Here is a 13,225-nt window from a genome sequence, read left to right as displayed (position 1 = left end):
GATCACTCAATCCAGCTATGAGATAAAAACCTTGCACAGTTCTAACTCCACATATGGGAAGCTGTAGAGACCCATTTTCTTACATCTATGGTCTTTTTTAAACAGTGCCCCGATCATGCACAAAATGTTTTTATTAAAGCTGCAGTCAAGGACACATCGGCTATAATGAAGCAGTAAAATTTAACTGCTGCCAACAACATTCTGCTTTGGTCTACAGTCAGTTGAGTTTCTGCCCAATATCCACTAGCTATGAGGCTCCCACAGTATGACACTAAGCTGCTTTGTCAAAAGTCTTTAAGTTTATTTTGCTTTTACTGCAACTCTTCACTATGCAGTTGCGCAGTAGTAAACATGACCTTAAGCTAGAGTGGAAGCTTGGCAACAACGTGATTGCAGATGTAATCTACAACAGCCACAGGAGCTAACCAAGCCAAAAGCAGAGCTACAGCTCTTAAAAACTCAAGACTATAAATGGCTATCCAAGAATATATTTCACATTGTGGCTTGCTAGTGTGATTAACCACAGCACAGTGTTACACCTGCAAATCATTTATCTTTTTGCAGATTCTGCAGAAGTAACTTAAATGTTCTTATACCTGATCATCTTCCAATCATCTAACAGTACGTGAGGAGCAATAAATCAGTGGTACCACTAGAAACAAGCATTTCTGAGTGCACGTGCAGCTCCCTATAGCATCAGGGCCTTGGATGGTGAAGTGAGCCAAAGTATGCTAGAAAATAAAATGGCACCATGATTTCAAAGGCTCAAAATGAAGGTCTGGTTTCCATTGCAGATAAAAAATAAGAGCCATCAAGCTTTTTTTAGGATAAACCTGTTTTAAAAGCCCAATCTATAAAGTTCTGTTCAATCAAATGTAGTTATAAAACACGTTCAACTGCGGTGCTTCATAAGACAGAGTGAACAGCCAAGAAACGAATACATCTGAGATGTATTTACAAATAAGCTACAGAAATAACTAGCCACAAACTTTGTTGCTGCAGCAAACTACATTAAAAAGAAAAGGCTTTCCTGAAAGCGATTGTTTAGACAGAGATAAAAAGAAAAAGCTGAAAATCAAGTAGACTGTAACACAGTGAATCCACCTCCTGAAGCAAACATCCAGTTAAAATCCCACAGCTACTTCTCAGAGATGAACAGAAGACAGGTCCCATCAGGAAAGAGACATTGAATTTCCATCCTTTTAGCATTTTCTTTTCTCAAGGCAACATTTCACTATAGGCAGAATGTATGCTTGGCTCAGGAATACATTGATGAAGCCATAAAAACACTTCAAATTGAATATGGATTCAATCACCTCCTCACTCAGCGACTGAACACCCAAGCCAATACCTGGCTTTCAATTTTTCTAGCTCCAACATCATCAAGCCCTGAACTCTACCAGCACTTCTATAATCAGCTTAAGCCATATCAGGGAAGGGCACTGTCTCTCCCCACATTTCTCACAGTTGCTCATTCTTTTCCCTTCCCACCGTGCCTTGCCAGCACTCATGCAGTCACCAGGTCAGTCACATCAGAAGGCTGATCTGGCACACGATGACTTGAAGAGCTATTTTTCAGTCAGATCAGCTTCCCAATCCCACCACACTCACAGCCACAGGAATACAAATACCAGCAGAAGGAAGAGGTCAGGAACAAGTAGCAAGAATGAGCTGTGCCTCAACCAACTGAGGAACTGCACTTTCACACTGAAGTTCAGGCTTCGGCTCACTGCAGTGCTTGCAACCCTGCTCAGCAAAGCTCACTGACTTGATGCCTCAGTTACTATGGTGATGAGCATGGAATAAATGCTTATATATAAAATTAGGTAAATTTTCCCTTTAAGAAAATAGTTGTCCTTCTCACAAGAAGTTATTGCTTTTTTTTTTTTTTAATCTAAGTAGACGTAAAAAGAAAAGTTATTAACATATTAAAGCTTAATGATCATTATTAGACATTAGTAAATTAATGATGATTTAAGCCTATGGTAAGAACTAACAAAAAGCACATGGAAAATTAGTCAAAGAATACCAGCTCTTCTGCGAACTAAAGTGCTCAGCTCCCTAGAGATGAAGACAATGCTTGGCTTTACGTGTTTTAAGTTCTTGCTTATGAAAAACTGGAATGATTACAGGAACTGATTTCACTGTTTATAAAACATAAGCAATATCTCTTATCTGAATAAAAATGAGTAAGTCCTTTACTTCTATGCAACTACTAAATTTAATCACTCCTGCTTGCAAAACAGAAGCTTTTATTTCCTAACTAAGATTACTGTAAAAGCAGTAAGCTGAAATAAATGAATTTAAATACGCAGTTCAAAAACTCAAGTAGTTTACATCCTTTTTCAAAAGTGTATGAATCAGTAATCACAGGAGAACTATTTGCCAAAAAGATACTAAATTCAGAGTAGACAAGATGGTTTCCTAGGGTAAGTGACTATAAAAAATGACAACAAAATTTAACCAAACCCTGAATTCCTTCCTGAAGAAAAACAAATGATTGGCAAAACACGGTGGAAGCGTTGCCAGCTGATGAGCTGCCTCATTCTTTCCACTATGATGCCAGCTCTTCCCTGTCTGTGTGCACTGAACTCCCTCTGAATCTCAGCCTGACCCAGATCCAATGCTGCTGTCAGAAGTCTGAGAATCAAATCCAGCTTTAACCACTCGATGGATGCTAATAACTACAACTGTGGTTGGAGGTGGGGCTTTGGTGACAGTAGGCAAAGTAAAGAGGCTTTGGCTCCCAGCCACTTACTATTACCACTCTTCCACTGATTTATTCTTTTTTTTTTCTCCCATTCTCCCCAGTCCACAAACATGCATCCATTCCCCAGTCCAACTCTCAAACCTTTACAAAATCTTCAGTACATAAAGTGTTTAAGTTAACACAGATAATATTTTAAGAACTGAGTTTGGGAGCAGCCACACACCGGTTCGTATAAATATATCACATGGGGAAAACATCCAATGGGAGAAGCAGCAACAACAGTCAGTGGATACTCTTCCTGAAGCACAGCATGAGCTGATACACAAACATGTTTGGCATATTTTCTGTGTATTACAACCTACAAGTAAAAAATAGGGGATCTCAACCCTAATGAAGGAACTGAGTAACTATCAGCCTCTGCGTTTAGGCTGCAAACTGTTCCACAGCAAAGACTTCCCTGCCTTGCACACACTGTTGGTACACAATAAAGGAAGAGGTACAGCTGTTCAAGAAGTAGAGTAATCTTGACTTGCTCTAAGAATAGGCCAAGCCTGCTTCCTCCAGTTTGTATGCAAATTTATTACTGAAGACAATGGATGTATTTGATGGAAAAAATTCAGGCTTAGAATTGGAATCTCTCAAGGGACCACTGGAATCAAAGACCTTAAGCAGCCCTTTTCTTTCTAAAAATTTTTAAGTGACAAATATTTACATATTTATCAAAGTGATCCTTGTATCCACTGAGTACTTAGTTACAGATGCTAGGAACAGAACATCACTGCAAAGGGAGATGATAAGGTCAAACAACCTCCATTTATCCTTTAAAACACGATTACCAATTCCCAAAGCACTCATGAAAGTCTGCAAGATAATCCATAGTGAAGTACCAGACATCCCCAAACACTGATACTATCTAACTGAGCTATCAGTTGCACCAAGAGCCAGCTAAACTGCTTATTGTACTGACCAGCAGTCTCAAAGTACATTTTCTTATTATGTATTCAAACTGTGTGTTGTCTTCAAACTCCTACAGCACAGTCTTAAAGACCCTATTTTCAGTTAAGCAATGAACAGTAATTGTAAAGGCTCAGATCTTTAATTGAAGGAAAATAGATTCACCATAGTTGCACGATATAGAATTGAAGAAAATATGTAGCTTAAGATTTTTCTTCTACTTTTTTTAACGCCTGAAATTGTGTAAGTGAACTATTCTGTTCAGCTTCTATCATCGTTTGAAAATAATCAAAAACTGGCCTTCTTTACTCTTCAGTGCTACAGCATCAGGTAGGAACATGTTACCACAGGATACTTCAGGAGAACTCAGCCACTGTGTTGCCCCTGAACAGGACCACACCATACACACAAACTGAGGATGCTGGAGAGCTTGTAAGCCAGCTGTAAGGATGGGGCAGCCTGCTGTGAGCAACAAGCTCTCACTGCTCTGCCCAGAGATTCGGAACACTTCCAACTCAATCATGCATCTTGGTGGAACAGGACAATTCACAGGAAACCATTCACATCTCCTATCTGCAGAGTTTCCCCCCACCCATCCCCAGACTGCCTGGAGCACATAGGAGAAGAAAGAAGGACACAAAGGCTGAATATCCATGAATGAAGAACTGTTTTAACCTCCTGTTGCATTCCATAAGATTCCATAAGATGTATGTGGTCACATATTCAGAGCAGGTTAAATTGACTTGTTTGATGACTAACAAAATTAACCAGCTGAGCATTAAAATGCAAACTAAACTTTAGGAAAATACCAATAAACTTAAGCATTTACCATTGGAGACGTGAGTTTTTCCTTAGATATTACACAAACAAGATACTTAAAAACTACGCAGCACTGAATCTGCACATTCCCAAACCTTGCACACTAGGGCAGGTTCTTTTTCTTAATTCTTATTTACATTTCACACCACATTAACATGAATTCAAATATGATATAGCACCTGGTTAAGTTGTATATTAGTTCAGTTAAGGAACCTCTAAGAATCTACTTCTTTATTCACTGATGCCAGGCACTGTAGAGATCTTCAGCTATGACTACTTTGAGGATGAATATTGGTTTTCTTGTTTGTTTTTTACTTTAATACTAAAAGCTTTTCAGACTTTAGATATTCCCTGCCATTCTCTAGCTAGCAGCATTTCCTCTTTAAAAGACTGTGCCAAGGGTCACTCAGATTTTACAGGAATTGGGAAGCCCTGAAAGCACCAAAGCCCAGATTTAGGGAAGTCTTTGTCCTTATTTTTAAAAGGCTGCTTACTCCACACTACTAGTTCAAAGGCTCTGACCTCCTAAGGTTTGCAACAGTTTTAGGCCATACTCAAAGGTTTCTGAGTGCAGACAACCAGTTTAGAATGAAAATAGGTTCCCTGAAGAGTTAATCTGAAGTATGATCTATTTATTGCACTCAGAACAGCAGTGCTTAAAAAAAGCTAACAGCCCACACAAGGGCTGCAGGTCGTTCAGCATCAAAGGTTCAGCATCATTTATATATCTGAGTGAAAAAAATAAAGAGGATGCCTTCATTTGGGCTGGCCAAATTCTCACTATACCAGATGTGTCCACAACTGGCACGCTACTGACCAAGACTGTCCTTGTCAGCAGAGGGAGAATGGGGTTTACTTCCAAGAGGATTATACATATACATATACATATATATACATACATATATATATGTATGTATATATATATACATACATATATATATATATACATATATATATATATACACACACATATATATATATATATATACACACACATATATATATATATATATATACACACATATATATATATATATATACACACACACACACACACACACACACTCCTCCTTTTCCCCCACATTCCAAGCTAAACCTAGTGCAATGCATTTGATCAGATGAGGACTGGGCATGTGTTCCCTAGTACAGAGGCATTAATGAATCTGCCACTCTGATGTAGGATTACTGTATTCAGACACAGGGAATGAAAGCTGTTGGATGATTGCTACTGAGGTTCTGCTCAAAGTATTGCTAGAGCAATAGACTTGATAGCTAGAAGGGCAAGGTAGTATCTGTGACCTGTATTTTATTCTTGGCTACACATACCAAATCAGTAAGTAGCATGCTTCCTGCTTTACCATGCAAAGAGGGAGTATTTCTCAGAATTGTTCCTATTTGAAAGAGGGCCAAAACATAAACGTTTCCCAGACATGGCCACACTTTTAGCTCTGGTGGTTAGCAATAGGGAGGTAGCAAGATAATCCTGTGAGCCTAAGTCAGCCAGAAAACAGCAAATTACATTGACCAGGAAGCCACTACAGTGCTGTTTATTCTAGTCCAAACTTGGTGTGAGTTATAAAAGGGAAAGAACACCGACTGCACCTTCACCAAGGCAGCTTGTCAGAATGGTGGGCTGCTTCTATGTGCAGAACACTTGGTACACCAGAACTGCACACACCGCATTCAATCTTTATCCAGCTGGGATACACGCAGCTGTAGCATAACTCAGAGGTAACGTGCTTATAATAGCATTAAACAAGATTATTTATTAAAAAAAAAGCAAACAAGATTTACATGCACTGCACAGCTCTCACAGCATTGGGAAGTACAGCTGTGTACTTCACCTGCCTGTGCATCTGCAATTTTACCAGCTACCCATATGACTGCAAAAAAGTGTTCAGAAATCAACTTCAGCTGAATAGGAAAAGGCATGAAAAATTTTAAGTTCCTTAACAGATAATTGCTTCCCCCCCACGCCGAGCACCACGTTAATGAGATGATACTATTTAGTTATAACAATCTGCACACATACTTACATCACAAAAGATTCAGCTAAAAAGCATTAGAATCACTACTGGTCATATTTTACCCATAACCAACAAAGACTGGAGGTTCTGTTGTTCCTGTTTGCTTTGTTTGTTCTCCTCCCCCCAGGTAGGTCCTTCTGTAAAAGAAAAGCCCCCATTCCAGCAAATTCTTCTAAGAGAGCTCAGCAACAGCATGACTGATCAGAAACTAATTTAAAATCCACTGATGTATAAATCCATTCTACTTCAGTACCTTGCCAAGCAGAAAGGAAGCAGAAGACTCAGGACTTAATTGTGTACCACAGAAACGAGCTGCATTCCATCCCTGGCAATTGTCCCTCTTAATTAGAAATCCTTTTGCAACATGAAGGCCTAAAGACATAGAGCACATAAAATCGTCAGATTAACAGTGTTTAACATCCTGTAAGGGATTCTTTACCCTCTGAGCAGAGCAAGAGCTCCCAGCAACTGTTACAACTGTGCACGAAACAGTGCACAAACTCGTATCTCCTCCAAGGAAAAGGATGATACAAGGAAGCCAAACCTTTTAATGGTTCTTTTCTAAACTGTCTATTCTAAACACATTAGACCATTTTCTAATGGTCTATTTGAAACACAAATTAACAGAATCTAACCCTTCCAACATCAGGGTGAAAGGATAATGGCTAAGATGCCCAAACACTTTGGATTGAGAACCTGAATGTGCTCTACAGGGAAAAACAAAAGAAAAAAACAACAAAACACACACACACAAAAAAACAAATGCAGACATCCCATCCAAATGCATGAGAATAAGCTTACTCTTCTACCAAAAGCAGCAGAGCAGGAATGAAGTTATAGACATCACCAGAGGAGGCAATCTTCTAGTCCTGTGCTGCAAACACAGAATTTCTTACTACAGTGATCTTGAGATAAGTGTTGTACCCAGTGATGATACAGTGATAAATGAGGTGCTCTGGAGTTCAAGAAAAGGGATTCTCCAAAACCAGTTTTGCCATGCAACATGTGGAGTAGCAAAACTTCTCACAGCTATAAATATACACCAAATGAAAGTTCTTTGAATTCTTAGATGCACTTTGAACTTCCATAGCAAAAATCACATCCTGTGCCAGTCAAACTCAATTGGCATTTAGGGTTACATTCCCTCCTGCTTCTCAAATTGAAACCACAAGCCACAGAACCCTCAAAATAAGCTTCTGAGAAAGTGCCTGCATGGAGCAGAAGTACACAGTGGAAAAAAAAAAAAACAAAAAACAAAAAACACACAAACACAATGCTCAGAAAATGTAAAATATTACTTACCTCAGCATAGTCCTGTGTCCTCAGCTAAGAGGGCCTTGAACGTTCATTTGCGTGGATATATCTGATTGTGCTGCATCACATTTTCCTTGAAAGCTCTAACAACTTATTTCATTTCACACACATGATGGCACTGCAAACTAAAACGGATTTTATGAGCACTGAGATCACAGCAACCAAAGCCACATGAAGATGCACAGCTAAGAAGGACACAATTTACTGTATGACACCATAGAGTTTCTTAATGCCATTCATTTACTTCTCCATGATGAACAGGAAGGGTTAATACACAGAACTCCTACAGAGTGTACAGTGTTCCTACACAGAACACTACATTACTTAAACTCCCCACAACACAAACTGCTACGCTAAAGGGCATTCAACGTGACAGCAACACCTATTTTGGTTCGTCTTGAAAGAGTCAAGTTCCTCAACTGGTATTCAACTGTTGTTCCAACCGTTAGGGGATGAACAATCAAGCAGTTCCCCTGCTTTTTCCCTGCTACAAGTGAAAGAAGTAAAATACAAAGACATTTTGGCATTATTTTGGTTAAGATGCCACTGTTTCACTACTGAATTATCAGTCTGTTTGCTATTTGAGTCATCACTTTCAGAGTTTGTACTGGCCAGAGCCTGAAACAGTTAGCCAGTGATGAAAACAGGTACTGCTTTAAGATAATTCAAGTGATTATTTCCACAAGATTGAAGTCACATACATTAATAGCTCATTGGCCTCCACACAGGATATTAATCTCTGTTGTTTAATCAGTTCCCGCGAGAAGATAAAACATTCACAAATAGACCAATGCCTGGGTATCCATAGTAGAGTTGAATAAAAGCAATAACCCTCTACAGCTGTGGGAGATGAGGATACCAGTGAAAAATCAAACACTGTACTCATGCTTGCAGCACCTCATGCAGTCTTTGAGTAGTCAGCCCATGCTTCTTATCAAAATTCCCCAGAACAAATATCGTCAAAACAGAACAAACAAAGCAATCAATAATATCAAGTCCAGCTACAGTTGGATGCCATTAATTGCTAGGCAAGTAATATCACCATATTAAATTAGTATGCCAACAGAATAGCCTCAAAAAAACCCAGTAACTTTTCAGTCTCAGTCTTCCTTGCAAATTATTTCCATATATTTGTTCTGCAGAGAGCTATCTGACACAGCGATACAACTACAGGTACAGGGTCAAAGATACAGAAGGCATTCTTATCCTCAGCTAATCCTAGCCAGCACTGACAGTAAGTTCAGGAAACCAGAAGACCACTTGGTAAAACACAGTTAAGCCAAAAAAAAAGAAAGAAAAAAAAAAAAAAAGAGAAAAGTTTACTGCAGTGATTTGCACTTTGTGGATTGAAGTTCTTGGGGGCTCTTAATTACCACTAAGAGCTCAAAATGAAAGCTTTGAAAGAAATAATCCTGCTCTCAAGGCATTTAATTCTACAACACCTTGGGCAGTAAGACCTACAGAAATATTTACAGTGCTTCAGTAAGTGCACATATGCTCAAGGCAACTTCACATCCAAACCAGATCTAGCAGTTTGAAATCTAATGCTCTTCAGAGCTGCAAAACAACCAAGTTACCAAAAAGCTCCCTATTAATCTACGACTTCACATGAATTCTGTGGCCCTTCCTTTGCTCCTGACTTTAAAGAGTCCCCTTCTCAATCTTCTAGGTAAAGAGAACAGTGTTCCCCTGTGTCCCTAACCCATTTATTTGACCATTTTTTCTTCTGTGTGCTCACTGGATCTGAAAAATATTCTTTCTCCTCCCAAGTCGTGGGAATTTATACACGCTCACACAAATATGCAAGAAAACAAGGGCAGGCTCCTTTTGATTTCTTTCAACTGAATAGACAGATGTAGGTGTAAGAAAAATACAATGAGAAGTACTTTATTTTTCCATGCATTTGTCAGTTCCAGTCAGTATTATATCTTTAGATGTGCCTATTATTCTACCAGTTATTACAAATGGCATGAAATAAATGAACACGGTGCATCAGTTTTACAGACTATAGAGTTCAGGATCTGTAGTACCAGTGCAATTCAAACATGCTGAGGAAAGCTACCTAAGACAGAAATTACAACAGTCTTTTCTCTTTTCCTGATGAAATACAGCCCTCCTCCCATCCCTTTGTAGCTCTCTCTTTCAAAAAAAAAAAAAAGAAAAAAAAAGTAGGTCCTAAAAAGATAGCTTCCCCTTTTGCCTTCTAGAGCATTAAAGAAATATTAAGATAAAAAAAAGAAAACACAACTGGAACCAATAAGAACACATAAATGCTTTTTCAAGCTTCACTGCTCTGTCCCAAGAGGTTACCTGCTTTGCTGGGAAAAGCTGCTTACAGCCTTTGAAGGGTCAGGACAGAAGATTATTTAATTAGGTGGCAGCCCTCAGCCTGGGTTAGCAGAGAGGCAAATGCTCCATGCAAAATACATCCTGTGACATCTGCAAGTAAAGAATGTTTGTATGAAGATCAGCACAAAGGGAGAGAAACATACACTTAAAGATACATCATATCTACATGTGCACACACATAAGACACAAATTTTTAAGCAAATAAGAGAAAGGTGAGGCACCACAATTAGCACTTTAAAAGGAGCATGCTATGAAAGAACTGCAGCAGGAGCCCAGTCACATAAACAGGGGCATGGAATTTGTTTTCCAGGCCAAGTACTATGCAAACCACATCATTACTGTTTATAACACCAAAGAACATAAACAGGTACATAGTTAACTTACCTGTTCATTTATCTGTAACCATAACAACCTTCCATTACATTAAAATATACACTTATCCAAGTTTTAATGGTTATAATTATGCTGCAAAATGAGCTTTAAGGCCCAGGAAGTGACAAAATGCAGAACTGCCTGAAACTTTAAAAATAGATTTAAACATTGGTACCTGCAGGAATACTATTCAGAAATGTGATAATATAATGTGAATGATTAAAGGCAAGTCATGGCTTTCTGCACTTGGTTACACACTAACAAGTGCCATTTTGCATTTTTAACATCTTTTAGAAGCTGGATATAAAAGTAGCTTTGACACAACAAAAAAAAAATTAAAATTAATTACTGCGACTTTGTACTGCATCGAGAGATTCAAAACTGTGAACACTGACACAGCTGCCTTATGAGATAAAAAAATATATTTTCATGAGCTCTTGGCTGTCTCTACTCAAAACCTAAAAAGGTAGTGGTTAAGGTATTGTATTTCTCATTGCTGTTTATTTTAGTCACATTACTTTCTGCCATAAAAATTCTAGCCATATTCAACTTGAATTAGCCAATTTTTACTCCAGATTTGCATCTGTTAGATAAGGCTGCAGTGGCAGAGAGATAAGCAGGAATGCTGTTTGACATCAGAATTTCTGCCCAGTCAGTTTTAATACTAGTTTTTATTCCCAGATTTTTATCTTTTAGCTCCCCTGAGAGCAGCTGCAGTACCTGGCAGTGAAAGAGGTGGTGTCTTCCTTGCCCATGCTGGACCACTTCATGCTGTATCATCTCTTGCTGTGGCAAGGCTCAGGTTCCAATCACCAAGGCCTTTTCTCCTATTTCACTATTAAAGTAAAGCTTATGGTTCTGCATTACTGTTTGTTTTGCTTTCTTTTGGTGCAACTACTTTTCATTTGCCACCATTTGGTTTTACTCGTTGCCACATTCTCATTTCCTCATAACTGCTAGATTTTTTCCTCTGCAATCTCTTTATTCCTCCCAGTCAAGCTTATCCCTTTCTGCAGACCTGAAAGCATGCTGAGTACCAGCTCCATAGCAGAACCTGAGGTATGTTTTTACACATACTTTCTAAGAGCTGCACATTTATCACCATGCTTTAAGTCTATTAGATGACAAATTCTTATCTGTTCTAGAGCTCCACATTTACACGTTATCTAGCTTCCAGAACAGACTTTTGTACCAAGGATTCCCTGTTCCTCTCATCATTTACACACTGCCAGCTCAAGATTCTGCTGTGTTGGTTTTTTTTTCCCCCAGGAACTCTGAAGGTGACCTTTGCTGGCCACAGATCAGCTCAAACTCCCACAAACAACAGTGATAAAGCAGTTAATTTCCTGAGAAGCTAAAGAAAAAGGAAAACTACTGTTTTAGATTAGGGAGCTCATGCTCAGCTACGCTTCTAAGTACCCTAATGTGGTTTTAAATAACCCAGTGTTCCCTTCTCACACAATTAAGGTTGCCATTCCCCTTCAGCTCGGCAGGATGGATTTGCCTTTGCCTGGCAAAGTACCTCGCTATTGCGAGCCAAATATCAAACACCTGAAAGACAACATCAACACGGTACGGAATTTATTCTTTGGCAGCATTAACACAGCAACATTCCATACATAATTCTTATTTACTATTCACCACTTCATTCATCGCACCATTGCAAGCACAGCGCTATGGTGCTCCAAAAAACCAAAAAAAACTCCAAACATATTCAAGAGAGCAACCACAAAGAAATACAACAGCAACAAAGAGAACATAGCATTCACGTGTGAGGGTACATTACTTTACCCTTCACTGAAACTTTTAAAGGCACCACTTGGCCTACTTGAAACTTGGCAATATGCAGATCGCTCCCCAAGGGTCAGCCTTATGCAAGCAGTCACGCTGCCCTAAATCTCACCTCAAAAGCGTTATTTAGACTGCATCTTTTAGCTTGCACTTATCAGTCCTTTTATTTCATTGATTACCCAGCACGCAAAGCCAAACTACAGGCACTGAAACAACACAGAGGTAGGCAGGCTTTTAACAACCACCACAGCACAAGATGCATCCATTAGTTCTGCATAACCACACACGAATGCGACAGCTCCCTATAAGCCTGCACAACACCAAGCGTTTTCCAAAAAGCCCTGTGGAACGTGTCCTCGCATCCTCTGCCTGCTTCTACTTTATTTTGTGGAAAAGTACTAAAAAAGAAAAGGAAGCAAGAGCTCCAGCAACAAGGCTTATGTAGCAGACTCCACAAGAGAACAAGATGGCACAAGGAGAGCCTGCAAAGACCCCCGAAGAAGAAGCCACAACAGCAGCAGCGCACCCCCCACCGACCCACACCCTCAGCGCCGCCGCCATTTTGTCCCGTTCCCCACCACCCCCTCCCGCCGCAAACGCCGCGGCCGCGCTCCGCCTCCTTCGCGAGGGCGGCGCGGGGCGCGGCGGTGCCCGGATGTGGGAGGCCCCGCCCCCGCCGCCGAGCGTTACCGCCGCTCGCGCCCCCGCCCTCGCTAGCTGCGCGCCGTTGCGGGTCAACGCCAGCAGCCACTGCCGCAGTGAGGGAGCGGAGCGGGCAGCGGGCCCGGCGGCGGCGCCCAACGTACGCGCGCGACAGCCAGAGCGGGGCTCGGTGGATCCGGCTACAGGGGACGACGCCTGACGCCCACCCGCCACCATGGTGAGGAGC

At 40.2% G+C, this 13,225-nt stretch overlaps 2 protein-coding genes across 3 annotated transcripts in view; one reads left to right on the top strand and one right to left on the bottom strand.

The window, feature by feature from the left end:
* PLEK (pleckstrin) overlaps window positions 1-11,375 on the bottom strand; it is a 54,491-nt gene extending 43,116 nt beyond the window's left edge. Inside the window, exons 1-4 of one of the 2 annotated variants that reach the window (XM_048937986.1) lie at window positions 11,266-11,375; window positions 10,135-10,263; window positions 7,813-7,949; window positions 6,764-6,882 (exon numbers count right to left, since the gene is read on the bottom strand). The gene's annotated coding sequence lies outside the window, so the exon portion shown is untranslated. The remainder of the gene's footprint in view (window positions 1-6,763; window positions 6,883-7,812; window positions 7,950-10,134; window positions 10,264-11,265) is intronic. The other variant, XM_048937987.1, reaches the window with a different exon arrangement.
* A 1,656-nt stretch (window positions 11,376-13,031) lies between these two features.
* Window positions 13,032-13,225, top strand: part of PPP3R1 (protein phosphatase 3 regulatory subunit B, alpha) — a 32,717-nt gene continuing 32,523 nt past the window's right edge. Inside the window, exon 1 of the mRNA XM_048937990.1 lies at window positions 13,032-13,216. Coding sequence (XP_048793947.1) covers window positions 13,214-13,216 — 3 coding nt within the window. The 5' untranslated portion in view covers window positions 13,032-13,213. The remainder of the gene's footprint in view (window positions 13,217-13,225) is intronic.

Source organism: Lagopus muta, chromosome 2 (assembly GCF_023343835.1).
Source record: "Lagopus muta isolate bLagMut1 chromosome 2, bLagMut1 primary, whole genome shotgun sequence".
NCBI classification, from domain to species: Eukaryota; Metazoa; Chordata; class Aves; order Galliformes; family Phasianidae; genus Lagopus; species Lagopus muta.
This window is presented reverse-complemented; position numbering and strand designations above follow the sequence as displayed.